Source organism: Pimephales promelas, chromosome 23 (genome assembly GCF_988280905.1).
Source record: "Pimephales promelas chromosome 23, fPimPro1.hap1.1, whole genome shotgun sequence".
Classification (NCBI taxonomy): domain Eukaryota; kingdom Metazoa; phylum Chordata; class Actinopteri; order Cypriniformes; family Leuciscidae; genus Pimephales; species Pimephales promelas.
The window spans coordinates 13775099-13802000 of NC_142791.1; the positions used below are offsets into that span (position 1 = coordinate 13775099).

General features: G+C 36.0%; 5 protein-coding genes across 5 annotated transcripts in view; 2 read left to right on the forward strand and 3 right to left on the reverse strand.

The window, feature by feature from the left end:
- The first annotated feature begins 561 nt into the window (after positions 1–561).
- cops4 (COP9 constitutive photomorphogenic homolog subunit 4 (Arabidopsis)) lies at positions 562–5482 on the forward strand. The gene is made up of 10 exons (XM_039677989.2): positions 562–712; positions 1645–1724; positions 1839–1990; positions 2067–2170; positions 2286–2439; positions 3196–3346; positions 3444–3614; positions 3719–3834; positions 4994–5078; positions 5177–5482. Exons 1-10 carry the CDS (start codon positions 639–641, stop codon positions 5308–5310), a joined length of 1221 nt encoding a protein of 406 aa, XP_039533923.1. The 5' UTR covers positions 562–638; the 3' UTR covers positions 5311–5482.
- A 3262-nt stretch (positions 5483–8744) lies between these two features.
- On the reverse strand, positions 8745–10095 carry LOC120482006 (placenta-specific gene 8 protein). Its single transcript, XM_039675915.2, has 4 exons — positions 10020–10095; positions 9830–9917; positions 9626–9750; positions 8745–9448 (listed from the first exon to the last, which is right to left on the reverse strand). Exons 1-4 carry the CDS (start codon positions 10089–10091, stop codon positions 9344–9346), a joined length of 390 nt encoding a protein of 129 aa, XP_039531849.1. The 5' UTR covers positions 10092–10095; the 3' UTR covers positions 8745–9343.
- Positions 10096–11638: 1543 nt separating this feature from the next.
- Positions 11639–13134, reverse strand: LOC120482008 (placenta-specific gene 8 protein). The gene is made up of 4 exons (XM_039675917.2): positions 13028–13134; positions 12777–12864; positions 12563–12687; positions 11639–12098 (listed from the first exon to the last, which is right to left on the reverse strand). The coding sequence occupies exons 2-4, from the start codon at positions 12859–12861 to the stop codon at positions 11988–11990; spliced, it is 321 nt and encodes a 106-aa protein (XP_039531851.1). The 5' UTR covers positions 12862–12864; positions 13028–13134; the 3' UTR covers positions 11639–11987.
- Positions 13135–15745: 2611 nt separating this feature from the next.
- Positions 15746–18286, reverse strand: srek1ip1 (SREK1-interacting protein 1). The gene is made up of 5 exons (XM_039675826.2): positions 18139–18286; positions 17668–17715; positions 17202–17360; positions 16526–16601; positions 15746–16143 (listed from the first exon to the last, which is right to left on the reverse strand). The coding sequence occupies exons 1-5, from the start codon at positions 18152–18154 to the stop codon at positions 15960–15962; spliced, it is 483 nt and encodes a 160-aa protein (XP_039531760.1). The 5' UTR covers positions 18155–18286; the 3' UTR covers positions 15746–15959.
- Positions 18287–18813: 527 nt separating this feature from the next.
- The window catches only part of cwc27 (CWC27 spliceosome associated cyclophilin), a 40868-nt gene continuing 32779 nt past the window's right edge, over positions 18814–26902 (forward strand). The window contains exons 1-9 of the mRNA XM_039678032.2: positions 18814–19041; positions 19317–19413; positions 19532–19644; positions 19954–20097; positions 20790–20888; positions 20980–21080; positions 21799–21868; positions 21959–22038; positions 23742–23903. Coding sequence (XP_039533966.1) covers positions 19000–19041; positions 19317–19413; positions 19532–19644; positions 19954–20097; positions 20790–20888; positions 20980–21080; positions 21799–21868; positions 21959–22038; positions 23742–23903 — 908 coding nt within the window. The 5' untranslated portion in view covers positions 18814–18999. The remainder of the gene's footprint in view (positions 19042–19316; positions 19414–19531; positions 19645–19953; positions 20098–20789; positions 20889–20979; positions 21081–21798; positions 21869–21958; positions 22039–23741; positions 23904–26902) is intronic.

The window sequence follows — 26902 nt, forward strand, 5'->3', positions numbered from 1 at the left end:
TTATTATATCATATTTGTGTAAATAAAAAATATAGTATATGTTGTTGCCATAACATTTAGACAGTTTAAACTATTCTATTCTATTCTATTCTATTCTATTCTATTGCGTCTGCTGAAGTTTCCCTTCTCTGCAGACTTGCACTTTGGCACTGACTGTAAAAGTTGGACTCAGACAGAATATTACAGAATAGAAGTCTCGTTCTCAGGAGAGTGATGATCCGGTGTCTGCAAATGAGAATAGTCTGGCACTAAAGAGCAGTCAAAACTTGAAGAGATTTTTTTTTTTAATTTATTGCAAGAAGAATTACGAAATGTAATAGTTTCATCACTGTACGATAATAAAGTTTTAGATTTAATATTTTAGAATTAGGTTTAAGTATTAATGTATTAAAGCATTACTGGTAAATCTTTTGGGGTACCTTAGGTTGGCTGAAAGTCTGTCTGGTAAAGGTAGAGGTTGAAAGAAAAACGTATTTATATATTTTATTTTATTTATGTATTAAAAGAGTCAAAAGTAAAAAACACCCTGATGTCCTCTGGTGGTCCATATGTGATGTGCAGTTTCCCTCAGGCCGGTATTGAGTGGCGCCCTCTGGTGGTCCGCCGCAAGTGTTGTGGTTGCGAGATTGACGAGCAAAATGGCGTCCGGCGTGAGGCAGGAGCTCGCGCAGCTGATGAACTCTAGTGGGTCTCACAAAGATCTAGCTGGGAAGTATGTATTTTCAAGTAATTTGCCAGTATTGGTTCTTACTTTATGTCTATTGCATGAATGTTTTATTGTGTAGTTGAAGCTCTTATGAACGATGTGATGCTGCAGATGCGATGACAGCTGGCTAGCATTAGCTAGCGTGAGGATATGCATTAACGTTACAGATGATAGCATACCTGTCAACATGCCTACATGTGTTTGATATCAATAGAAATACGTTATAAGTTGGTAATGGTTAGTCGCTGTTAGAATAATTTATAAAATAGTCGTATGGTAATTGTATTTAATGGTACATTGATTGTGCAAGTGCTGGCCGCTGGAGTAATGGCAATAAGTTAACTTGAAAAGCACTTTACTAAATTAAAGATCTCATGAAATCAAAATCAGAGGCTTTTAATCAACGTCTTATAGGTTTGAGGTAATTTATATCTTTGTCTGTGCACTTAAAGTTGGATGAATGAATATTTCATGAAACAAAGGAAAGGCAAATTTTAAGCTCTTTTTTTCTGGTAATAAGTGTCCAACAATATTGATAAGACCATTTTGCAAGATGTAAACAACACTGGTCCAGAAACACTTCGTGTTTCAGTTTGTAACTGTTTTCTTTATTTCACATGTAAAGAAAACATCTTAGATGTTTGTTTAACTTTTTGATTCAGTTTTATATGTTCTGTTGGTTGTATTTTATCCCAGCTTTTATGTAGTGTTAAAAAAACTGAAACAGGAAGTGCTTCTGGACCAGCGTTGTTTACATCTTGCAAAATGGTCTGCCCCGCCCCCAATACACCTTTCTCTAGCGAAATAGCAAGCAATAAATCGGCAATCAATTATTTTATTTTGTTATCCAACCAAAAATTTTACAAGTAAAATATGGTTGTTCTTTTACAAAAATTCAAGTAATTTTCTTAGACTGATGAATGTGTTTCTTCTGACAGATACCGTCAAATATTAGAGAAGGCTCTTCAGTTTACTGATGCAGAACAACTTGAGTCACTGAAAGCATTTGTGGAAGCGAGTAAGTACACTAGTCTGATAATTTGAATAGATTCCGCTTAAATGGTTTTGTATGGAATTGCTCTGTTTACATTGTTTAAACCGATGAGTGCCTCTATTTCACACACTTGCGCAGTGGTCAATGAGAACGTCAGCCTGGTCATATCCAGACAGCTGTTGACAGACTTCTGCTCACACCTCCCAAACCTGCAGGAAGGCACGGCGAAGGCTGTGTGTCACTTCACTCTGGAGAAGATTCAGCCCAGAGTCATCTCATTTGAAGAACAGGTATGTGTCCTGAAAGATACTCTCATCTCAGTGCTGCCACCTGGATCGTGTCTGAGCAAATCTCATGCTCTTGCAGGTGGCCTCCATCAGACAGCATCTAGCCACAATCTATGAGAAAGAGGAGGACTGGAGGAACGCCGCTCAGGTTCTCGTGGGGATCCCGCTGGAGACGGGTCAAAAGTAAGCTCACTTTTCTCTTGGAACAAACTCAAGCTCCTTCATTTCATTTGCAAGTCACCCAAAATGCTAATGGTGTATTTATGTTCTTATTATCTGTTTTTTTATGATTCTATAGACAGTACAATGTGGACTACAAATTGGACACTTACCTGAAAATCGCTCGCCTGTATTTAGAGGACGACGACCCGGTTCAGGCAGAGGCCTACATCAATCGTGCATCTTTACTTCAGAACGAATCCACCAATGAACAGCTGCAGATTCACTACAAGGTGCGCCATCAATCGAACAATATGTTGTCCTTTTATAACATGCTAACTATGCAAGGGCTTTTATTTCCCTCTAATGCTTACTAGTAAATTTAAAGACAGTTGTCATATTTTTAAAATATTTCAACCACATACAGCAAATATGTATGTGTGTGTATGTTTACATAATATCTATGAAAACATTTTTAAATTAAAATTAAAGCTAAGTACATTAAAAAATAAATTAAAGTATAAATTCATTATTATGCTAAAACGTATGTAGTTATAATTTTGGCTATAATGGTTGTTTGGTTGAGACAATTTTTATTACATTGGTGCAAATACGAAATTCTGTTAAAGGGATACTCCATTTTTTTTTTTTGGAAATAGGCTAATTTTAGCACTCCCCCAGAGTTAAACAGTTGTGTTTTACCGTTTTCGAATCCATTCAGCAGATTTTCTGATATTTAGAAGAACATCAGTAACCAGACAGTTTCTGGTCTCATTGACTCCCATAGTATATTTTTTTCCTACTATGGAAGTCAATGAGACCAGAAACTGTCTGGTTACTGAAATTCTTCTAAATATCAGAAAATCGTCTGAATGGATTCGAAAACGGTAAAACTCGACTGTTTAACTCTGGGGGAGTTGTAAAATGAGCCTATTTCCAAAAAAAGTGTAGTATCCCTTTAATTACTAGCTTGACAGTGTGTGATTCTGTAATATCTGGCTGCTTTATGATTATTGTGAAACTGTAATATGTTCCATCATGTTTTGCAGGTATGCTATGCCAGGGTTTTGGATTATCGGAGGAAGTTCATTGAGGCAGCTCAGCGTTACAACGAGCTTTCTTACAAATCCATCGTCCATGAGACAGAGCGCCTGGAGGCCTTGAAACATGCACTTCACTGCACTATTTTGGCCTCTGCAGGTACTGTTAATGTGTTACACCACTAATGCTACGCTACTGGAACTGCGACTAGCCATTTTAGCTCGCATTATCTAATCAGTTATTATGTGTCCATAAGGTCAGCAGCGCTCTCGTATGTTGGCTACTCTCTTCAAGGACGAGCGCTGTCAGCAACTTTCCGCCTACGGCATCCTGGAAAAAATGTACCTGGATCGAATCATTCGGGGAAACCAGCTGCAAGAGTTTGCTGCCATGCTGATGCCACATCAGAAAGCCACCACAGCCGACGGTAATACATATGATCGGGAATCTGAATCATTACTTTAGTACTGCAATTCATTGGTGTTCTTTTCTAGGCAAAGGCGATGACTAATACTTGTCTAATGCTTTCAGGTTCAAGCATCCTAGACCGAGCAGTCATTGAGCACAACCTGCTGTCTGCTAGCAAACTGTACAATAATATCACCTTTGAAGAGTTAGGAGCACTTCTGGAGATTCCACCTGCAAAGGTACAGCTGTGTTGACTGACTTTGCTAGGAAACTTCTAATATGGAAGTATGTTCATCAACATATATATATTTGGCCTAAAATTCACACTTGCCAAGCGCCAAATGTAAGTAAAAATCGGTGTTGGCGAGTTAATGAAGCAGTGTCACTCGCCAGTTGGCCGGCTTTTATGAATTCTTACAATGCATGAATGTAAGGAAACGTGAACAACGCTCAGGACAGTTGACGGGCCAGCGGTTTATCGTCAGGAAAGTTTAAAGGAGTAGTTCACTTTTAAAAAAACTTTTGCTGATAATTTACTCACCCCCATGTCATCCAAGATGTCCATGTCTTTCTTTCTTCAGTTGAAAAGAAATTAAGGTTTTTGATGAAAACATTCCAGCATTTTTCTCCATATAATGGACTTCACTGGGAACCAAACGGTCCAAGGTCCAAAAGACAGTTTCAGTGCAAATTGCAAACTGTTCAAAGGGCTTTAAACGATTCCAGACGATGAATAAGGGTCTTATCAAGCGAAACAATCGCTCATTTAAGAAATAAATGACAAAGTTTAAGTTTTATAAGCTCAAATGCTCGCCTTGCTCTGTTCTTTGATGCACGTTTGTGACTCTCCTGTTCAAACTCGTTCATCAAAATGAACAAATCTTTTTCTGAGTCATTTGGTTCATTCAACGAACGTATAGCGGTATATTAAAAATTAACATCATAACAAAAATATTCACCGGTTTCCAGTATGAACCGTAACCAGCACTAGTCTGCTATGTCTTAAGTGAACATAAACAGCTAAGAAAGTAAACGCATGTGTATCAGTATATTAGATCTGTGCATTCGCTCTTAAAGTGACAGCAGCCTAATATTCCTTCTTCTGTCTGTGCTTTAATGTTAATCAAACATAAAATAGAAAATCATCCCCTGCTTTTGTCTGAATTGTATCTTTAACAATGACTATGCAGTGTTATTTTACATTTACTTGCTTAATTCAATTTTTGTGCCTGAAAACTACTGTCTAAACTCAATTTTTAGTCACTGGCCATTGGCAGGTGTGGCAAAAAGATCGTTTTAGGCCCTGTATGTATATAGAAAGAGAAGGATGAGCAACTCAAAGCTTTAATAATAATTTATGTATTTCATTATGTTCTAAATATCTTTGTCTTTTCACAGGCAGAAAAGATAGCATCACAAATGATTACCGAGGGCCGCATGAATGGATTCATCGACCAGATAGATGGCATTGTCCATTTTGAAAGTATGTTTGATTTTTGACTGAATATGTTGGATGAAGATTGCATAGCCATGAATGCAGTTTAAGAGGCTTACACATTTGACATCTCTTATTTCCATCAGCGCGGGAGCCGTTGCCCACCTGGGACAAGCAGATTCAGTCGCTGTGCTTCCAGGTGAACAACCTCCTGGAGAAGATCAGTCTGGCAGCCCCCGAGTGGACGGCTCAAGCCATCGAGGCACAGATGACACAATAATCCACACTCATCCTGTTGTCTACATCACTTAGCTTTCTCTCCTCTCATTGGTCAAAACTGAAAAGACTCCTGGTGCATATTAATGTTCTGTTAAGCTTGACCTTTCTCCCTGTGAGGTTAATATTTTCATAGTTATGGTTTGTGAGTATCCAATAAACGTTGGGAAAATTTCTTTGTGTCTCAACAATGTTGTCCCCATTTTGCTTCACAGACTTGCTGCTATATAAAACTTCTATAATACTTCAAAATGCAATGTAAGTGACAAAGGAGAAAACCTTATAGTGAAATACAACAAACCAATGGAATAGAGTAGTGTTTAATTTCACATTAGGGTCATTTGCATGGGCCTCAAATCTAACGAAAGAAACGGCGATGCTGTCCTTTGCCAGGTGAAGGGATGAACCCTCTGGTTTGCTAGATCCAGCTTTGACAACACACCTTGCTCTTTCTAGTCCTTATCCTCTTTTTCTTACATGTAGGCTTCTCTTCCTCCTCTACTCCCAGTCGTTGTGTGTAAACAATGACAACTGTAGTGTAGTTGTGTTGTACTGGTTTGCAACATAAGTGCATCACAATGCAAAATTTGTTAAAGATGAGTTTTGCAAACAGAATGCATGAGATTTGCAAATAAAGTCTAACTGCCTGCACTTGTTTAAGGTTTTGCAGGAGGAGTGATTTATTCATTAGATCGTTAAGCATTTGGTTCGGAGAATGGGGTTTGTTATCTTTACAATTGTGAAAACTGTAACAAGTCACGTAAGTGGGGGAGAAAATCAAGGGAATAATATCCATATCCATAATAAAGGCTAGATGTCTCGTCTGCACTGCTGGCCAATGGAGGTCGACGTCTGCAGACACCGCACCTGGCGGCCATCTTGTCACAGGCAGCTTGCTCACTCGTAACAGTTTTAATGGTGCATGTACTTTTTAAATAACCATAACTTGTTCAATTTTCTACTGATTTTCAAACGGGTTGGTTTGTTATAAACGACAAGAAAGCGACTTAGACTTTCTAAAGAAGTCTAAGTCTATAAATAATCATCCAGAATTATAGCCATGTTAATAACGTTTGTAAGAAACCAAACCGTTTGTAAAACCGTTTGATTTCAACGAGATATGAGTATTTGTGTTTGTGCTGATCACTCATCTTACATCAGCTGTGACAAGATGACCGCCTGTGATGACGATAGAGTCTCCGTCGCAAGACTCTTCTCCACTTTGATAAATCTCAAAATCACAGTGATTTTGGGTGTACGGCAGGTTTACGCTGGAAATTTGGTATACGCACTTTTAATAAATGAGGGCCATTGTCTTTTTATATTTTTTTGTCAAGTAGAGGTAGATTGTCAGCTGTTTCCTTGAACTTCTCTAAGGAAATAGTATAGGCTATGTGTCTGAAGATGGGTATAGTTGCTCTGGGTTTGCTTGATTAGATCCGGCCTGCAACGTTGATTGTGAGATTCTTGACGGATCCCACTTTTGATGCTGCTGTTGATGTGTTCCTGCATCTGTCCGCTGTAAAAATAATTGGACGTTGATTATTTGTTCCTGTCCTCTTGTCTTTGGTTTTTTAAACTCGGCAAAGGCAGACTGACAGACAACTATAGCCAGCCACTGACAGGTCACGTGAGATGCCAGTAGCGGCTCCTGCCAGCCAAGATTGAACCCCCCACTCGGTAATGAGCAAATTTAGGTTATTGTCTATAATATCTATCCAAAAAGTTTGAAATAGCTTTATTGGGAGTAATGTTAACCTACAGTTATTAGCAGTGCTGGAAAATCATTTTAACATAAAGCTAAGCATCCAAGTGGCATCTGGTTTTAATGTTGACCCAAGCGGTTAAACATGGCATGTTCCAGTTTAATATTTTTAATGGTCGATATTTTCAAATGCCATTTGCATTCTTGCTCATGATAATTGACTGCAACAGACCGTCTTGACAACTAACATTCGTGCTTTTGCTATGACAGAGTGACTGATCATTTAGGCTAGTTCAAAGTTAGTTGCCATTCAAAGAATTTGTGCCATTGTGCAAAGTACTAGCTGATAACACGAAGCCTCTTTTTGCAAGAGTGAAATAACATTTCAGTCCGATAAAAATAAATAAATAAATAAAACAGTTGTGCTAACACTGAAAACGAATAGCTGCTAATGTTACCAGAGTTGTTAGCTGTTTAACGTTATCCGTTTGCCTCACCAAACCCCCTGTTAGCCTTGAACCCAGCAAAACCTGGATACTGTGAAGATCTAAGATATACAGGAAATTACAAAGGAAGACGATTTTGATATATCTAAATATATTTAGATATTCACAGTGAAAGGTAAAACTTCAGAAATCTCTGTGTAAACAATGAGTAATGCATGTGCAGACCGAAGCGCCCGTACCGTCAGATCAGTTGGACATGGCTGTGGTTACACGAGGTAAAAACGATATAAATACTGTTTGTTTTCCAACGCATTCTCACCCCAAGGCGTCACCTTTGACCATGCTTCAATATTTGACGTTTTAGGTGCTAAAGGAAAGCGTCAGTTAGAGGACGCGGTTAGGTTTAGGTGTGGGGTGGGGGTAGGGTACACGCGATCCTAGGGCGTCATCTAACTGACGCTAAAGGGCGCCTAAAGCGTCAGATATTGAAGCATGTCCAAATGCTTCCCAAGGCGTCAGTTAAGTGACGCCTTGGGGGTGAGAATGGGCTGTGTTTTCTCCCACAAACCACTCGTTTCGTGTGTAAGGCCATCAATGTGTACTTACATTTACGACTCGAGTCAGTAAATCATGTTAAATTTTGACTTCTCTGTGCATGCTCTTTGAGGTGGACCCCCTAAACCTGCATTATATGACTGATAGACAACAACGGTTTGACCAAAAATATATCAAAATTGAAAATACTGTGGAAACAAAGACACCTACATCTTGGATGCCCAAGGTAAGCTAAAACATATCAAAAATTAATTTCAAAGTGAACTATCCCTTTAAGTGTAGTTCTATACTGTGTTGAACGAAGGTCCCAGATGGCGTCAGCGATGGCGCCATCCAGAGATTTCAACAGTTTTGTCTCCATCACCTAAAAGCACGGCCATGGCGTGCAGCGCAGACACCGCCTCCCCCGCCGCTCCATAGGTCTTGTTCGCTTGATGGGCCATGAATCTGCTTGCTAAAATGTGAAATCTGCTCTGAAATCTGTATCTAAAGTTCAGTGTGATACAAAAAGGTACACTTTTGTACCTAAAGGGTGCATATTGGTACCATAATTGTACAAATATGTACCATGAAGGTACCAATATGCACCCTTTAGGTACAAAAGTGTACCTTTTGAAAAGGTACCGCCCCAGTGACCGCTTTCGTACCTTTTTTTCTGACAGTGTGTAGCCAAAATCATTCACAACTGTAATTCTGAAAATGTTCAAAAAGACAAGAAGCAATTATTTTCTTTATGTATTTTATTTGTTACATTAGAATGCTTTATGAAACGTTTTGAGTAACTTTACAATAGTAAGGCATTTACAGATTTATGACACTATATTTACAACTTGTTTGCTTGATGCCTTTTCTAATAATTTAGTGAGATTTACCAAGACAATGTATGTGGATGTAACTGTACTAAGAATATACATTACAGTAAATTTAACTGTATTAAAAGACCATTTTGTCAGAAATGATACAATTTAATTATCAAAATAATTACTATACCATATTCTCCTAAGGACAGACTCTTAACTTACAGTCACTCATAGTTTCACACAACAGCCAACATGGCATAATCTGATGAAGTGCAAGCATGGCATTGAGCAATGCCCATTTTGAGTGGCATGATGTCTGTGGTCCAAAGGCTGTTTTCAGTCTGATGTCAGCAACAGCCTGTACTTTATACTTTCAAAGTCATAAAGTTTGATTACTTCCCAATAATTAAGGACTACATGGTAGTGTGCTGTAGATAGACTACTAGATAGCATTTTTCTCAGTTGCCTTTTGGAAAAAAACAAAACAATTACAGTATGTTCACCGCTTTTGCACCATGTAAGAAAGTTTCCTCAGAATTCTCCAGTACTCTTCCTAATGTCAATGTCTCTCTTCATTTGGCAAGCAGCACAAGCCATGCAGAAGTAACCAACACAAAAGTCATTACACATGGATCCCTGTTGAGCAAAAACAAAATATGCATATTTATATTAATTTGCGAGATAGATAGATAGATAGATAGATAGATAGATAGATAGATAGATAGATAGATAGATAGATAGATAGATAGATAGATAGATAGATAGATAGATAGATAGATAGATAGATAGATAGATAGATAGATAGATACTAACTTGTATGTTGTATTTAGTTCGGTATACACTTCGGATCGGCATTCCTAAGCCACAACAGCAGCACTCATTCATGTCCTTAGCAATTGAGCAGCCCAAACACGGGAGGCAGAAATAGCCACAACAGCCTAATAAAGTATTATTGATGTTAAAATCACATTATGACTACTTAAGACTTTATAGATCATGGAATTTGGAATTACTTACATATGCTCATGTCTTCACAGCAGCTCATTAAGCCCGTGTGAAAGTCTCTGGATGCGAATGCTGCAGGTTGAGATGTGACCTCCATGATCTACAGGTAAAGAAAAGTCACATGACTCCTACAGTAAGTGAATGCTTAATTTATATACACATGTTCCAAAAAGTTGGTCAAAAAGATGATACTTAAATGTACCTTTGTTGCTGTTGAATCAGGAAGCTCCTCTACACACTCAAACTGGCACAGGATGTCTTTATATACAGTCATAAGTTCAGACACACCCTTCAAATCTACAGTAAATATCAATAAAAATTTTACTGGTAGATTTTATTAGTTTTAATTTATATTGCACTTCATTTAGGTCCAAAGTCCTGAATATTTAAAAGCACGCGCTCTGTTTGTTAAAAGGCACACCTTCCTCTGATGACATTTGCTGCCATCCTTGTGTGAAACCATGACTTTACAAGAACAACAGCATCATTATAGTCAAACTAATTAAATGAATTGAAACATCATCATTAAAATATATAAAAAATAAAAATATTATGAAATATTATTACAACTTAAAATGACTGTTTTCAATGTGAATATATGTTATAATTTAATTTATTCCTGTGATCAAAGCTGAATTTTCAGCATAATTTATTTTTGTTTTCTGTGTCACATGATCTTTCAAAAATCATTCTAATATGCAGATTTGATTATCAAGAAACATTTCTGATTATTAACATTGTTGAAAACAGTTGTACTGCTTCATATTTTTTGTGGAAACCATGGTATTTTTTTCATTGATTAAAAAGTTCAAAGCTATTGATTTTAGTTGTTGTTTGAACAACTTCCAAAATGACAATCAACTTAAATCCTTATAATTTATCTGCATAACTTTCATAATAATATCATTGAAGACCAGCAATGAGGAAAGAATTTCTTTTTGACTATAATGATAGTAATGCGTCACAGTCAGACATGCCCCTTTGGCAGCTGTGACGCCAGATTGCTGGATTCAACTTGGCCCAGACGTTACTGTGTCAACAAATGTTTATGGCTTTACTGACTGACTGAAAGAGGAATAAGGTCAGCACAAAATAAACCAATTGGAGTTTAGAGATGGTTTCTAAATAGCATTTTCTCACTTTGCCCAGGGCATTTTCAAAATTTTGAATGAAACCATATTCAAATAAAACAAAAATTGCCTCATCTTTTTGATTTTTGACTCAGGTTACAGATGTGGAGAAGTGTTGCCATAATGTTGGCCATTCCAGACATTCCTGTCATGTCCAGTTTTTGCACCCCCAAGCCCCACCCCCACCCCCAAAGGAAAAAAAAAAAGAAATAATAAAAGTAAAAGATGACATGGAAACAGATAAGAGGATGTAATGAAGATGTCAGAAATACTGAGGATAAGGGGTCAATGACATATGTGTGAAAACATTTCTGGCAAATATTAAAGATGTGGATCTATTCTGAGTTGTCACTTCCTGTTTGTTGCTGCCACATGGTTTGAGTTTGGAGGTCCATCAAGTTGATTCTTAATCCTCCATTTTTTTTCTTACAATGAAATTTATAACGTATTCTTTACTGTTAGATCTGGTAAACACATTCCCAATTTTAGAGACTTGGGTGTGATGACTGACAATAATTTGATATACTTATTGAACCTATTACACCACTGGACCTTTTCTGAGCTACATTTTATGATAACATGAACGTGGAAGCATGAGCATTTTGCCCATTGAGGCTTAAATAAACTTATGATACACTCTTAAAAATCTAATTTCTTTATTGGCAATGATGGTTCCATGAAGAGCCTTTAACATCCATTGAACCTTTACATTGCAGAAAAAGTTCTTTACAGTGGAAAAAAAAGATTGTTAGATTATTAATTATTGTATAGATTATTAAAATGTTCTTCACACACACAAAAAACATGGTTCTTTAAGAACAGTTCACTGAAAGCTTCTTTGGGGAACCAAAAATGGATCTTCTGCGAAAAAAACAACAACAACAAAACAACTTTTGGAGCCTTTCTATTTAAAACATTGTCATTGCGTATTAAATGGTTAAATCCTTCAACTTTCTTCGATCTTTCGTTTCCAGGAGAAATGCATAAGGAGTCACTAGTATAGACGGCCAGATAGCAGAACTCGGAAACTCCTTCAAATCTCATGGTTTCAGTGCTCCAGTGCTCTTCATTATGTTGATGTCCCTCTTCAGCTGGCAGGCTGCACACGAGTAGCAGCAGTACGCCGAGAGCCAGTCATTACACATGGTACCCTGGAGACACAACCATGCAATTCAATTAAAACTAAATAATAGGCCCAGATAGATCGATCTATAGATAGATAGATAGATAGATAGATAGATAGATAGATAGATAGATAGATAGATAGATAGATAGATAGATAGATAGATAGATAGATAGATAGATAGATAGATAGATAGATAGATAGATAGATAGATAGATAGATAGATAGATAGATAGATAGATAGATAGATAGATAGATAGATAGATAGATAGATAGATAGATAGATAGATAGATAGATAGATAGATAGATAGATAGATAGATAGATAGATAGATAGATAGATAGATAGATAGATAGATAGATAGATAGATAGATAGATAGATAGATAGATAGATAGATAGATAGATAGATAGATAGATAGATAGATAGATAGATAGATAGATAGATAGATAGATAGATAGATAGATAGATAGATAGATAGATAGATACTAACTTGTATGTTGTATTTAGTTCGGTATACACTTCGGATAGGCATTCCTAAGCCACATAAGCAGCACTCATTCATGTCCTTAGCAATGGAGCAGCCCAAACACGGGAGGCAGAAGAGACCACAACAGCCTAATAAGAAGTAAATCACATTAGCAGGATAGATGTATAGCTCACAATTTACTTATATATTTGTGTTTAATGTCATTGGAGTCACTTACATACGCCCACGTCATCACAGCAGCTCATTAAGCTCGTGTGAAAGTCTCTGGGTGCGAATGCAGTAGGTTGAGATGTGACCTCCATGATCTAGAACAGGTAAAGAAATTTAGGGCATCAAGTTTATTTAGAATGTTTTTATTTTTATTTTCCCAAAGCATTTTTCAAACCTATAACCAGGAGTTTTTTTTTAACATTTAAATATAGAATTTACAAATACCAAAAGGTGGGTGATATTTAAAAGTAGCTTTACCTGATTTGTTCTTCCCCCTTGGCAGTACTGCAGTCAGGATATTCCTCAATGCACTGAAAAATGCTCAGGATGCCGAATATTTATGGTTTGAAAATTCAGGCACGCCCTTGGAAATGCATGGAAAAGGGTCAATACGTATAGGCCTACCTTGTTTTTATCAAAATATTTATTGCCTTTTTCCTATAGGTTCAAAGTCCTGCAACAGTATAGTAGCAGATAATGGTTATTAATAGCCAGGGTGTCTTTCCAAGAATTTGCTATTAGTTGCTATTTGCTTTCACACCTTGATGTACTGTTCTGCCACACCTCTCATGTCAGTCAGAGGAACGAAAAATACAATGTCATGATAGTTAATGAACTGAATTGACAGACTATATGATTGAAATATTCTGAATATGAATAAAAGCTATTCTTATAAGATAAGGTCATGGATATTGCTATTTCTTTTATCGGAAAATTAAAGTGACAGACAGTGGGCTTATATGCTCCGTGACTTGTGATTGTCGATTCTGTTTACTCAGTAAAATTTGACGCTCAGAATTGATTTATTGCTAGTTAACTAAACACTGTTGCCATGAGTATAGTAATGAGATGCAATTTTTATGACTTTTAAAGATCCAGAGTACACTGGACACACTGCTATAAGCAGGTGTTTATACCAGGGTTCATATTTTTACTAAAACGATTAAAAACATTAATGTTAAATGGAAAGTTCACCTAATAAATATGTTCATTTCCAAAATTGTTTTTTTTTTTCCTTCATTGCATTTATTTGGTCAAAAAACAAACAATTATTTTCTTTACACCGTACACTCATAAAAACTTTATTCCTGACTGCAGTGATGACATTATAATAAGATAAAAAGATTCAAACCCTTTAAAAATTGCAGTAGAATCGATTTTGGCAATTTAAGTAATTTAAAAAGTTAATTATTTTACTCACATACACTCACAAAAATCCTTTTTTCAAACATATTTTAATATTTAAAGATAAATAGGTTATCTCACAATAACTTTGATTTGGAGGACAATATTTTTTAATAAAATAATCTTTAAAAATATACTTGCTGTACTGGAACACTTTATAGCCTACATATTAAATGTGAGCCTGCGTTGTGAATGTAATAGCCTATATTATTTGTTATTATATGTTATATTATGACTTTTGTCATTATCAAAGACTTCTTTTAGAATTATCTCAGGAAATAAACTCTAGACATCAATCAAAAGATTTGATTGCATCCCCCCCCCCCCCCCCCCCCCCACCCCCATAATCTGCTAGAAATTTTTGGGGAGTCCGACACCTCAAGTTTAAACAATGTTCTTGGCCCTAAACTCTCAAACTGCTGCTCATGGGTAAAAAATCTCGGTGTTTTAATTGATAATTCTTTTAAACTCGAAAAACAAATTAGCTCCGTGGTAAAAGCAAGCTTCTTTCAATTCAGACTTCTTAAGGTGAAGCCGTACCTGCCACATATGATAGCCAACTAGAAAGGGTTATGCATGCATTGATCACAAATAATTTGGACTATATTGTAATTCTTTATATTATGGTCTTGATTAGTGCTCAATCCGCCAAGTACATTTAGTGCAAAATGCAGCTGCGTGTTTATTGACAGGAATAAACGCAGTGACCATCACCCCTGTATTGGCGTCTCTTCATTGGCTGCCTGTTAATTTTAGAATCCGTTTTTTTTTTTTATTGCTCGTTTTTAAATCCCTAAAAGGTTTAGCACCTTATATTTACCACTAAGGTCGACCGGACAGCAGTTCTTAGACTGTCCAAGGTCAAGACGGAAGACCAAAGGGGACAGAGCTTTTGCAATAGCAGGTCCTACGCCCTGGAACTCAGTATCAGAGCAGCTTCCTCTGTCAAGTGTTTTAAATCACCGTTAAAGACTCACCTTTTTTGCATTGGCGTTTAATATCAGCTGAGCTGTGACATTGCATTAATTGGTGTCTGTAGGAATATTCGTTTCTAAATGTTTTTGAGTATTTTATTGTTTTATTTCTATTATTTCTTGTACTTGTACAGCACTTTGGGGCAGTAGTGAATGCTTGCAAATGTGCTTAATAAACCTTGACCTTGACCTAGAAAATCAGCAAACTCATTTCTGACTAGGGAGAGTCAGTATTGAAAAGAGTTTTGTCATCTGTGTACATAGATAGGTCATTTCCTTCCCTTCCCTTCCCTGGCAAAGTCTAAGAGGCTGGACTCAAATGCATGTATGCTCCACCCACAGAATAAAGGATATTAAAGCATTTAAAGCAGAGGAAAATATGAATGTGAGCTATTTAGAAAAGCTAAGCCTCCTGTTTGGATTATTTATTTCACTTCTTTAAATAATAATATAAATAATCGAATAAATATATGAGCAAAAACAGTTAACGAGATACTCGAAGATAACTAGAGGAAACTGTGAGGTCACATCAAGATAAAATCATTATTCATTGGCTCCCTGGAACACTTGATCCTGATTGGTCATTGGTTGTGACATTCTCTAGTGAAATATTTTGTACAATGACTTCTAAACTGTATAATATAGCTGCCGGTCACTGCTCTAACAAGCTATTTTTCTGGCTTGTTTATTTTTTATTAAGAGTAAAAATAAATTTAAAAAGCCCAATTGCCCATAACCCTTTATTGTTAAACAAATGTGTCATATTTTCAGCAGTTTTACTAAAGCATTATAAAAAAACACAAGTATGGTAAAAGTATTCACCGGATTTTGGGTTGTTTTCATTTCATCTAAAGTATATACAAAATACAGAAACACCACAAAAAAAGCCCATCAATCAGAGGTGTCTGTTGCAGAATTATGTACAAATGGCGCTGGCAGAAGGTGTTTACCAGCGTCACAATAGTTTTTTTTTTGCTTGGCTGTGATTGTATGGTCCTGTAACTGACTCAAATAAATGAACTTATTCGGCTTCAATCCGTGTCGGAAGATTCGGTAGAGCTGTCGGAAGAGGACGACCCCCTGTCTTTCTTTTTCTGCTTTTTCTTGTGTTTCTTTTCTTTCTCTCTTTTCTCTTTTTTTCCTTTCTTCTTGTGGCTCTTGTGCTTTTTCTTCTTCTTGTTCACTTCCTCCTCCTCATCACTTGATAAGTGAGACCTGAGGTTATGAAAGCATAAACATGATCAAATCCCTCTTAATAATGACATAACATTTCTAAAAATGTGATTTCACTATTCTAAAGATGAAACCGATAAATGTATCATATGTGAAAATGTAGGTACATATTTATGAAGGACTATGAGCGCCACTTAAAAAAAAGATATAAATTATAAAACTTTTTAAAAATTCTTTATTGGATTTTTTTACACAGAAAAACAAGTACACATACAACAACAAACCCATCATTATCAATATAAAATAATAAAGCAAATAAATATTAAAAACAGCAACTATGATTCAAGTTTAAAGGGTTGTTTGTAATCGTAACAAAAAATATGTTATAATATATGTTATAACTACAAATACTGAATGCATGTACCTTTTTTTGGCCTTTTGATGGGATCTGTCTTTGCTTTTCTTTTTATGCTTTTCTTTTCTGGTATCTTCATGAGAACCTGTGAACAACGTCCAATCAATCAGAAAATCATTCAGTGACAAATGATTACAGCTGAATCATGAGAACTGACAATAATCTGAGGCCTTGTACACAGACACCAATACATTTTCACTTGAAAACGCATCTTTTTCTCTCCGTTTTGGCCTTCCGTCCACACTGAGACGGCATTTTTGTCCAGTGAAAGTTTTTGAAAAAGCTTGCCCAAGAGTAATTGGAAACTGGGGCATTTTAAAACAATGAACCAATAGATATGTAAGTTTATACCACTATTGTGCCAGTTATGTGCTATACACTTTCACACAGTTGATCAAATATGTTACTTTGCTCACTCTTCATATCACTGTCCTGCAAAGATGACAGAAAATATACTCGCAATTGCTATCCTGCGTCAAAAAATAAGAGCAGTTGCGTTTTAGACCAAAAATATAATGGTGGATGAGAAACATTTGTAAAACGCTGGTGTGTATGGAGAGCGTTTTGAAACGAAAACAGCGTTTTGAAATGTATCTGGATTAATGTAGACGTAGCCTCAGTAGTCAGGTAAATGTGCCAGCAAAATTCCTAATATAAAGCTTTTCAGTCCAAATGGTGAAGGAACCTTTTGATTGGCTGCTGCCGAAGATCTTTTCTTTACTGACTGCTTCCTGTTCCTCCTCCTCGTCACTCTCCTCAGTGCTGGTGCTGCTCACATCCAGAACAATGTCCTTTCTCGGATCCACGCGAACAAAATTACGACATTCAAAAGTAAGGTGTCCGGCTGATGAAAACATTGGATGATACAAAGGAGATAAAGTATGAATATGGTGAGGCTGAACATTAATTAACAAAGACAAAGACAATTCAAACTAAACTGAAAATGATATGTATGTTATATGTGTAAACGACAGACAGAGATACAGACAGATAGACAGACAAAAAAAAAATATATCACACAAAACTGTTTGAATTGTATATGTATGTTTTTAACTGTAGAAGACAGACAAATGGCAAAATACAATTCAAATTATATGTTTTATAGATAGATAGATAGATAGATAGATAGATAGATAGATAGTCATACTCACGATATCCACATCTTTTACAACCAGCTCTGATGTTGTCTTTGTTTGGACCTGTAGGTAGGGAATTCAATGAATATCGCCTCAAGACGTCAATTCATGAACACATTATTAGACATTATTAAAACCAACCCCAGCTAGAAGAAAACGTGTTTGCGGACGATATTTAACACAAACGCTCATATCTAAAGACATTTCAGGAATGATCTGGCTCACCGTTTATAAAACACCGAGCAGCCAACATTACATCAAAACAACGTATATTTAATGAATTCGTACAAATCGTGAGTTAACAGTAACCCTAAACAGGTGTAAAATATGAAGTCTGACATGCAACGATATGTGCTTGATGTGAATCTACAGCTCATATGAATTTTATAATGAAGAGGAGTAATGTTTTCTAGAACAATCTAGAAGCATATCAACAACAAATGACTAAAACTTGCGGACAATCCATTAATATCTGCAAATGAATACCTTGGGCAGCCATCATCTACGTTACTTTACTGTTTATTGGTCTGAAGTATAACAGAGCAAAATAAACAATAAGAAACTCGTTGTTTAGGTTCCGCCGCTTTTCAAAGCATGAAATCAATCCTTCTGGTAAAAGACTCCGATTGGAAACATCCGGTACACACTGTGGTTCCACTTACAGACCGTTAAATCCCTCAAATGTGTTTGACAAATATAATGTAATGTCTAAATGTAAGCACACTAGAAATATAGATAAAAAAGAGCACAATGTCATAAGATAATAATTACTGTCATTTAGAGTTACTGTCAGAGTTAGCTCGAAACCTGCCTTGAGTCGCATCGAAATCTAAAACCTGTCTGTTTCGTTTTATTTTTTGATATTCACAACCTAAACATATTCACTACAGTGATTTATAAATCATACAAAGAAATTAAAGAAAATATTTTTACTCTGTCCATCTAGAGTAGACAGCGCGGAGAAAGGTAACACGGACACCCTGACGACTGCAAGTAGTCTGGTCAAGAATTTACACTTATATGTTGTATTATACGCAGGTTTTAACACATGTAAAAATACACACAAAAGATAAGACATCGTTTACTGTCATTCATGTGAATTCTAGTCTTTGACATGATAAATGAACATTTACTCCGTTACGATAGGGGGCGATAAGGTCGAAGAAGAGCGAGTAATCGACACTGTCTGGCGGCATGACAGGATGCTCTTGTAAACATAACAGAAGAGTTTATATTTATCAGACGTGCTTATGGTCTTCTAATATCTGCGTATATTTGTTACTTTTTCTATCAACCAATTAAACAGTTTCGAGAGAAATATACCCTAAATAATAACACGCGTTAAAGATGAGCAACATATATATTCAAGAGCCACCCACTAATGGAAAGGTGAGTAACGTTACCATCATCTCAAACTCATATTCATGGAAAACAATGAAATATAATGATACTTCTGTGTTTAACTTCTCACTTTAGTTGTTCATATAAGCAATAGTCATCAAGCAACGAATCAATATTCCATGGAAACAATTTTATTACATTTTATTACATTTATTTATGTACTTATTTTTTTCTCATGATCTGAATCACATTTGATACATCAGGCATGATGCAAGAGAATTTGCAGCTCATACTAAAAACACCTCAACTTTCTATCTATCTAGGTGTTGCTGAAGACCACGGCGGGTGATATTGATATAGAGCTGTGGTCTAAGGAAGCACCGAAGGCATGTAGGAACTTCACTCAGCTCTGTATGGAGGGTAAGTGTTGTCATATGCTAAAATACGCAGATATAAAATGTGAGGCATTTGTCACGATGCCAGTTTTTTTAATCAAATACCTGCACTGTTCTTCATAAACATTGCTTCTGTTTTGCAGGCTACTATGATGGCACAATCTTTCATCGCGTTGTGCAAGACTTCATTGTTCAAGGAGGGGATCCGACGGGCTCAGGAACAGGCGGCGAGTCCATCTACGGTCGCCCTTTCAAGGTTGGTCTTTTCAAGATGAAATCTATGATGTATAAATATATTTGTCATGCATACAATTAGAGACCTACAGTATGTATGCCGGGTACACATTGTACAATTTTGGGCCAAAGCCAAATAAAGGATGAGCAATCGTGGCGATTTCTGTGTGAGAAAGTTTCAAAGACGGATGTTGACACTGTCTACACACGTCGTTCCCAAGTTTGTTACATCCACGTTGTACAGTGTGATTTGTAATAGTCTTATAGGATTATGCATGAAAGCATTGTAAATGTTACTGTAGTTTTAAACAGTTTATCCTTTCCAATGCAGGATGAATTTCACTCCAGATTACGTTTCAACCGGAGAGGTTTGGTTGCTATGGCAAACGCAGGACCTCATGATAACGGGAGCCAGTTCTTCTTCACTCTCGGACGGGCTGATGAACTTAACAACAAACACACCATTTTTGGGAAGGTGATGTTTATGTTTATGCCCTTATGACCCATTTGAAGGGATAGTTCAACCCAAAAATGAAAACATAATAGGACTTTCTTCAAAATACAGTACCGTTTAAATGTTTGGGGTTAGTATGATTTAAATTTTTTTTTTTTATGACATTTATAATGTTACACATGATTTCTATTTCAGATAAATGATGTTATTTTGAACCAGAGAAAGAATCCAGAGAAAAATGTATCACTGTTTTCACAAATATAAAAATATTAAGCGGCACAATGTTTTCAGCATTGATGATGATCATTAATGTTTCTTGAGCATCAAATCATCATATTAGAATGAAGGATCATGTGACACTGAAGACTGGAGTAATGATGCTGAAAATTCGGCTTTGATCACAGAAATAAATTACATTTGAACATATTACAATAGGAAACAGCCATTTTAAATTGTTATAACATTTCTGAATTAGTCATTTATCAGTCATTTTTATCCAAAGCGACTTACAAATGAGGAATACAACAAGTTATTCATCTCCAGCAATCAATAAACATGAGAAATGCTAGCAAAACAAAGTTTCAGAACAAGCTAAAGCAGAGAGGAACTAAAAAAAAAACCCAAAAAACAGTAAAGCCAAAGACAGAGTTTTTTGTTGTTGTCTATTTTGTGTGTCTCATGTGTGAGTTTGTCTGTTGTGATTTTGGTTGCAGGTCACAGGAGACACTGTGTATAACATGCTCAGGTTAGCGGCTGTGGAGTGTAACAGTGATGAACGGCCACTCAACCCACACAAAATTCGAACCACAGAGGTTTGTTTCTGTCCCCTGAATTGGCTTTGCCATTTTAATTGTACCTTTGTTTTCATATGCAGTCTTTGACTGGTCTTACATTCTTACACAGGTCTTGCATTCGGCCTTTGAGGACATCATTCCGCGTGAAACGAAAGTCAAAAAAGTAAAAAACAAAGAAGAAGGGAAGAAATCACAGTCCAAAGCCACCAAGTATGCCACACTTACTTCTTTCTTTCTTTCTTTCTTTCTTTCTTTCTTTCTTTCTTTCTTTCTTTCTTTCTTTCTTTCTTTCTTTCTTTCTTTCTTTCTTTCTTTCTTTCTTTCTTTCTTTTTTATAATAAATATACATAAATAAATAAAAATGAATTAGCCATGATTCATTTTCTGATTCTTGAAGTTTCAAGAACTGTATGTCCTTGAATAAAACCATTAGCTATTGGGAGAGAAAAAATGCATCTTACATCTAGTGTTCTTGTAGTATTATTTTTATACTACTATTCAATTTTTATTGTTATTTGTCATATTTTGTTATTTTGCTGTGTGCTTTAACAAAAAATAACAATTATTTCAAACATTTTTAGCTTAAATTTATATTTCGTTTTAAAAAAATGTATATTATTTAACAACAATAGTGATTACTGTGATTCTTGCAAGCTTCACATGCTCTGAACATTACTTTCAGAAATCATTCTGAACTTTGAACCACAAACATGAATGATACATCAAATCATGTTGATTGTCAATCTTATCAAAAACAGTCAGACTTAAAAAAATGATGTTAAAATCCCATATATTTACAGAAAGTAAAGGGTTAATTCTTATTATATGATCTGTTTTTTTTAAGCTAATGATTACATTTTTTGTTTTGTTTTAATTTTGTATTTTGCTGCTGAACAATGACGTTTTAACCAGGAAGGTTTTATCACAGGAACTTCAGCTTGTTGTCGTTCGGAGAGGAGGCCGAGGAAGAGGAGGAGATGGTCAAACAAGTCAGCCAGGTGGGCTTTGTGTTCAGTGACAGATATTCCTCTACGGAGGTGAATATTCACGTGTGGGGAAACAAACTTTTAACATGTCCTTTCTTGCAGACCATGAAAGGAAAAAGCAAAAGCAGTCACGACCTGCTGAAGGATGATCCCAAGTTAAGCTCTGTTCCAGTCGTTGACAGGTCAGGAAACAAATCCCTCCGTCTTCACAATAATAATGTCATGATATATTAATGATGCATTATCTTAAGCATGCAGATTTAATCCATATTTGTTTAAACAAATATATATATATATAATTTTAAATTGGTAGTTTTGACTGTTAATTTTAGTAATTCCGTTACATATTCACTGTTTTAGTGAGTTTTATTTATATTCATTTAATGATTTTAGTGCTTCAACTTAAAGGACAACTCCGGCGCTAAATGAACCTTAAGTCTAATTACACATTGTTACCTAGTCCAGTGTTTCCCAACCCTGTTCCTGGCGGCACACCAACACTGCGTGTATTCTTTGTCTCCCTTATCAAACACACCTGATTCAACCCATCAGCTAATAATCAGGTGGGTTAATGAGCTGATGGGTTGAATCGGGTGTGTTTGATTAGGGAGACAAAGAAAACACGCAGTGTTGGTGTGCCGCCAGGAACAGGGTTGGGAAACACTGACCTAGTCAACCGTTATCTGAGATTTGTTTTCACGATTGCCGAATGTAAATAGTTTTATCTCTAAAAACAGTTTAGCCTATAACGGTAGTATAATGCTAGTATATAGGGCATAGAGTAATGACAAATAAAAATCGCTTGTTATTACCACTAAAAAGGCTCAAAATAGCCCCACAGTAACACGACAGCATAACAAGGGTCCCTACATTCAAACCGAAGCATTGAGAACTTTGTCAGTGTCCATACAGTTTAATAAGCAGATATTTTATACACACAGTCAACTTCGCGAATAAGCCATCTTGGAAAAATAGTCTCGACCAGTCGATCTACGAACGCCGATCCAAGTGCGCTGGTTAGATGTGAATAAGGTGATAAGGTGAGCGCGAACAGTAGGCTACGTGTACATATTGAAGGGAAGTAAACGGTTTGTGTTTGTGTTTCTTCTGGAAACAACGGATCATATGAGATTCTGCTCAGTTCAGCGCACTTGGATCGGCGCTCGTAGATCGACTGATAGGGACTATTTTTCATAGGGACTAGGCTTCTTCCTGTATTCGCGAAGTTGACTGTGTCTATAAAATATCTTCTTATTAAACTGTATGGACACTGACAAAGTTCTCAATGCTTCGGTTTGAATGTAGGGACCCTTGTTATGCTGTCGTGTTGGTGTGGGGCTATTTTGAGCCTTGTTAGTGGTAATAACAAGCGATTTTTATTTGTCATTACTCTATGCCCTATATACAAGCATTATACTAGCGTTATAGGCTAAACTGTTTTTAGAGATAAAACTATTTACATTCGGCAATCATGAAAACAAATCTCAGATAACGGTTGACTAGGTAACAATGTGTAATTAGACCAAAGGTTCATTTTGCGCCGGAGTTGTCCTTAAAACTTATTTTATTGGCGTATATATCATATGACATATAATGTATTGCCATGTTTTTTCACTAAGAATATTTTATTGGTAACACTTTAGTTTAGGGTCCAATTCTCATTATTAACTAGTTGCTTATTTGCATGCATATTACTTGGAAACTAGCTGTTTATTAGTACTATAGTACTAATATACATATGTATGTAGATATGTATGTATGTAGATAAATATGTAGAGCACATATTAATGCCTGACCATATTCTACATCCCATGATCCTACCCAATTTTAGTGAACAATAATAACCCTAGTGTGACTGCTATATATTTTGTTGTTGTATGTAAAGCAACCAAAGTGGCGGAGATGATGCAGAGGATGATGTGGAGGATGACAACGATCGTGAACTGGAGAGAGAGAAGGTCCGAGAGAACATTGCAAAGAAACTGAAGAAAGAAAAGACGGATGAGGAGAAGACCAATCAAGACACGGTGAAGAAGACCTCTCGCAGGTAATGCCATTCGTCTTACCATGGGTTCTCTTCTGATAATGTCCTTTCCTCTTATTGCACAGTTGACATTCAGTGTTTAATAATACTTGTGAATTGTACTTCTGAAATGTCATTCAACAACTGGAATCATTTGTTTTCAGTGAGTGTTTGTGAGCCGAGTTGACCGCAAATGAGCGATGTCATGTGGTGATTACTAATAGAAGTTATTATGGTAAAGAAAGTAAGAGAAAACGCTGATGTCATCATCCAGTTGGGTTCTCATGTAATGGTGTCAACATCACAATATTCCTCATTTAAAAAAGTCCCACCCAAGGCATACGTGGAATAAAGGGGCGGGGCCTATTTGAATTAATTACTAGTGTGTTAAAACTCACGGTTGAAACAGTTGACCAATCACAACACGCGGATCCAGCTGACATCCAGGGTCTGTTGCATAAACATAGTCATTATGTTAAAAAGACAGTGGCTTAAAGTAACCCTGTGGTGAAAATCAAGGTTTTAATGTTGTTTTTATGTCTATTTAGTGTTTTTTTTTTAGGGCTGTTAAACTAAATAAAAGTTTGTGTTTACATAATATGTGGGTACCCTGTATATAATTATTTTATATGTATAAATACACACACATGCTTCTATATATTTAAGAAATATTTTCATGTATATACTGTATATAGATTGATATACAATTTATATTATATATAAATATAAATATTTTATATATAAATAATATTTTTTTCTTAAATAGACATGCATGTGTGTGTATTTATTTTTATACAAAATAATTACCCACATATATTATGTAAACACAAACTTTTATTTTGGATGCGATTAATCGTGATTAATCGTTTGACAGCCCTATTTTTAATATGCTTTTAATAGGACAAACCATGTGCAAATTCACAAGTCAACATCATTTGCTGAGTATTTATTTAAGACAGTCTCAAAAACACAGCTTGAAATCGTTGGTGTTTCTGACGTCACAAACTACCTTATAACCAATCAGGTCAACGTGTGATTGTCAACCATTGGCTCTCTGAGCTGCTGTGAGTGAGTAGAGACGGGGCCAATTTGCATATTCATACAAATGCGTATGCTAAATGTGGCAAGGGTGTACATTCAAGCTATTTTAAGGCATAAAGAAATTTTTTTCAAGGAAAAAACATTTAAATATGTTATTTTAGTGATCAAAGATGAGTTTTAAGGGATAAAAGGATTGACTAGAGTGGGATTTTAAGTTCTAGTAGGACCCACTAGCAGTTAAAAAAAAGCTATGAACAGTCTTAAAGAAGATATTGGGATAGATATAGGATGAAGCATAAACATGTGTCAAAAGTCTCTAGCAGTCCCTGGTGTACTAGCATCAGTGTTCTGGGGGTTTTCAATTCAGTTACCTCTGTACATCCTGGAGGACCAACGACCTGAAGAGTTTAGTTTCAACACACCTGAACCAACTAATCAAGGATTTGGGATCAACAGAAACTATCAGGCAGGATTGTTGGAGGATGCTCCAGGACCAGGAATGGGATAGAGCGTTTAAAAGGAATGGGATGGAGCATTTAAAGTGTGTCCAGCAGAAGGCACTGTTGGTCTGCAGGATCAGTCGCACATTCTCTCCAGGGATGCGGATGAGTTCCTTTGGCATAAGTGTCACAAAATATTTTATGTGTTCTTCGTGTTCTCATAAACTGGGCTGAAGCCCTGTACCTCTGCATTTTTTAAAATAGTATTTCTCTTTTCATCTGAATATGACAAATTTAAGTAATCTAACACTTAAAAGTTTTGACTTATTTTATAAATGTAACCAATATAAATGTTTTATTATTTTCTACATGGCCAGTAAATAGGAAACTGATTGGTTGACTGATTTTAAACACCGATCAATCCCGACTTTGAAATGGATAGTCTTTTCCAGTAAGCATTGTGTCTGACAACCTGAGAGAGACTTTTGCACTAAACATGCAGTTAATTGCAAAAAAAGATGTGATACTTTAGTGATGTTGGACCCTAGTGTAGCGTTTATATTATAATATTTAAATGCATGTTTACCAAAAGTTATTAAGTGCACGCATTAAGGATGTGGAAAATTACTCTTATATTTTCAAAATTGATTATAATGCTTTTAACATCTGAACTGTTTGTTGACAGATTCGAACAGAACACGTTTCTAAAAGTTGAACTATTTTTAACTTGGCACATCACCTTATATGAGAGACCCCTACAGAGTGATGTCATACCTGCACCACTCTATAACCTATTACTATCAATTTATTAATTTAACTGGACTAACATCTGACAACTTAAAAAATTCATTTAATGAAAAAGGTGTCTAAAATAGGTGCAAGGAGCTACAAACCTCGTTCTTTTACCGTAAAGTTTGATTTGCCTCTTAAAACTAGAGGTAAACTCATTACCTTGTTTGTCAAATATATTAAACCCAAGCATTTCAGTGAGATGCACATAAATCTCAAACACAAATCATCATCAAATGTTAGTTTAGTAAAAAATATGAACAAAATATTTATTTTTAACATATTTAGTAATTTGTAAGCCGGGTGCACACTGTAGGATTTATAATAGTCTTTTATTGCTTGTCAGACTTGATCCTTAGCTAAGCTATGTCACACTGTAAGACCTCAGTTGACTTTAATGTCAAACTCTACAGCAGTCAAGACTCGTTAAAAACGGTCAATCCGTGACACGTTCAGTGACTGTGTGTCAGCAGCAATTACATGCGGGATAGAAATGCTGGCTAGCAAACACAAACAATCTGAAGCGTTAATTTTAAATCATGGCTTATCTCCTGAAAGGAAATCTGAAAAAACAAAGAAAAAAATTATGTGTGTGGAGCAAGTGGTGGTTTGTTTTTGTCTCACTAATTGTCATCAGGTTCTTTGCTCCTATTGGTTTTTGATTTGATTTCGGTCGCCATAAGAAAAGCCACATTGCAGGACTGTGCCTCAAAACTTCTGACATTGCCAGAGTAAAAATCTGATCACAACGGT

Excerpts from the sequence above, each read along its gene's own strand:
- LOC120482006 (XM_039675915.2), bottom strand. The coding sequence starts at position 10,091 with ATGACTGTATATAAAGACATCCTGTGCCAGTTTGAGTGTGTAGAGGAG. Across the intron at positions 9,918-10,019 it reads CTGATTCAACAGCAACAAAG|ATCATGGAGGTCACATCTCA; the intron begins GTACATTTAAGT and ends CTTTACCTGTAG. Across the intron at positions 9,751-9,829 it reads CTGTGAAGACATGAGCATAT|GCTGTTGTGGCTATTTCTGC; the intron begins GTAAGTAATTCC and ends ATACTTTATTAG.
- srek1ip1 (XM_039675826.2), bottom strand. Across the intron at positions 17,361-17,667 it reads TTGTAAAAGATGTGGATATC|CCGGACACCTTACTTTTGAA; the intron begins GTGAGTATGACT and ends TGTTTTCATCAG. Across the intron at positions 16,602-17,201 it reads CGGCAGCAGCCAATCAAAAG|GTTCTCATGAAGATACCAGA; the intron begins GTTCCTTCACCA and ends CGTTGTTCACAG.
- LOC120482008 (XM_039675917.2), bottom strand. The coding sequence starts at position 12,861 with ATGGAGGTCACATCTCAACCTACTGCATTCGCACCCAGAGACTTTCAC. Across the intron at positions 12,688-12,776 it reads CTGTGATGACGTGGGCGTAT|GCTGTTGTGGTCTCTTCTGC; the intron begins GTAAGTGACTCC and ends ACTTCTTATTAG. Across the intron at positions 12,099-12,562 it reads GAACTAAATACAACATACAA|GGTACCATGTGTAATGACTG; the intron begins GTTAGTATCTAT and ends TTGTGTCTCCAG.
- cops4 (XM_039677989.2), top strand. The coding sequence starts at position 639 with ATGGCGTCCGGCGTGAGGCAGGAGCTCGCGCAGCTGATGAACTCTAGT. Across the intron at positions 2,171-2,285 it reads CCGCTGGAGACGGGTCAAAA|ACAGTACAATGTGGACTACA; the intron begins GTAAGCTCACTT and ends ATGATTCTATAG. Across the intron at positions 3,835-4,993 it reads TGGAGATTCCACCTGCAAAG|GCAGAAAAGATAGCATCACA; the intron begins GTACAGCTGTGT and ends GTCTTTTCACAG.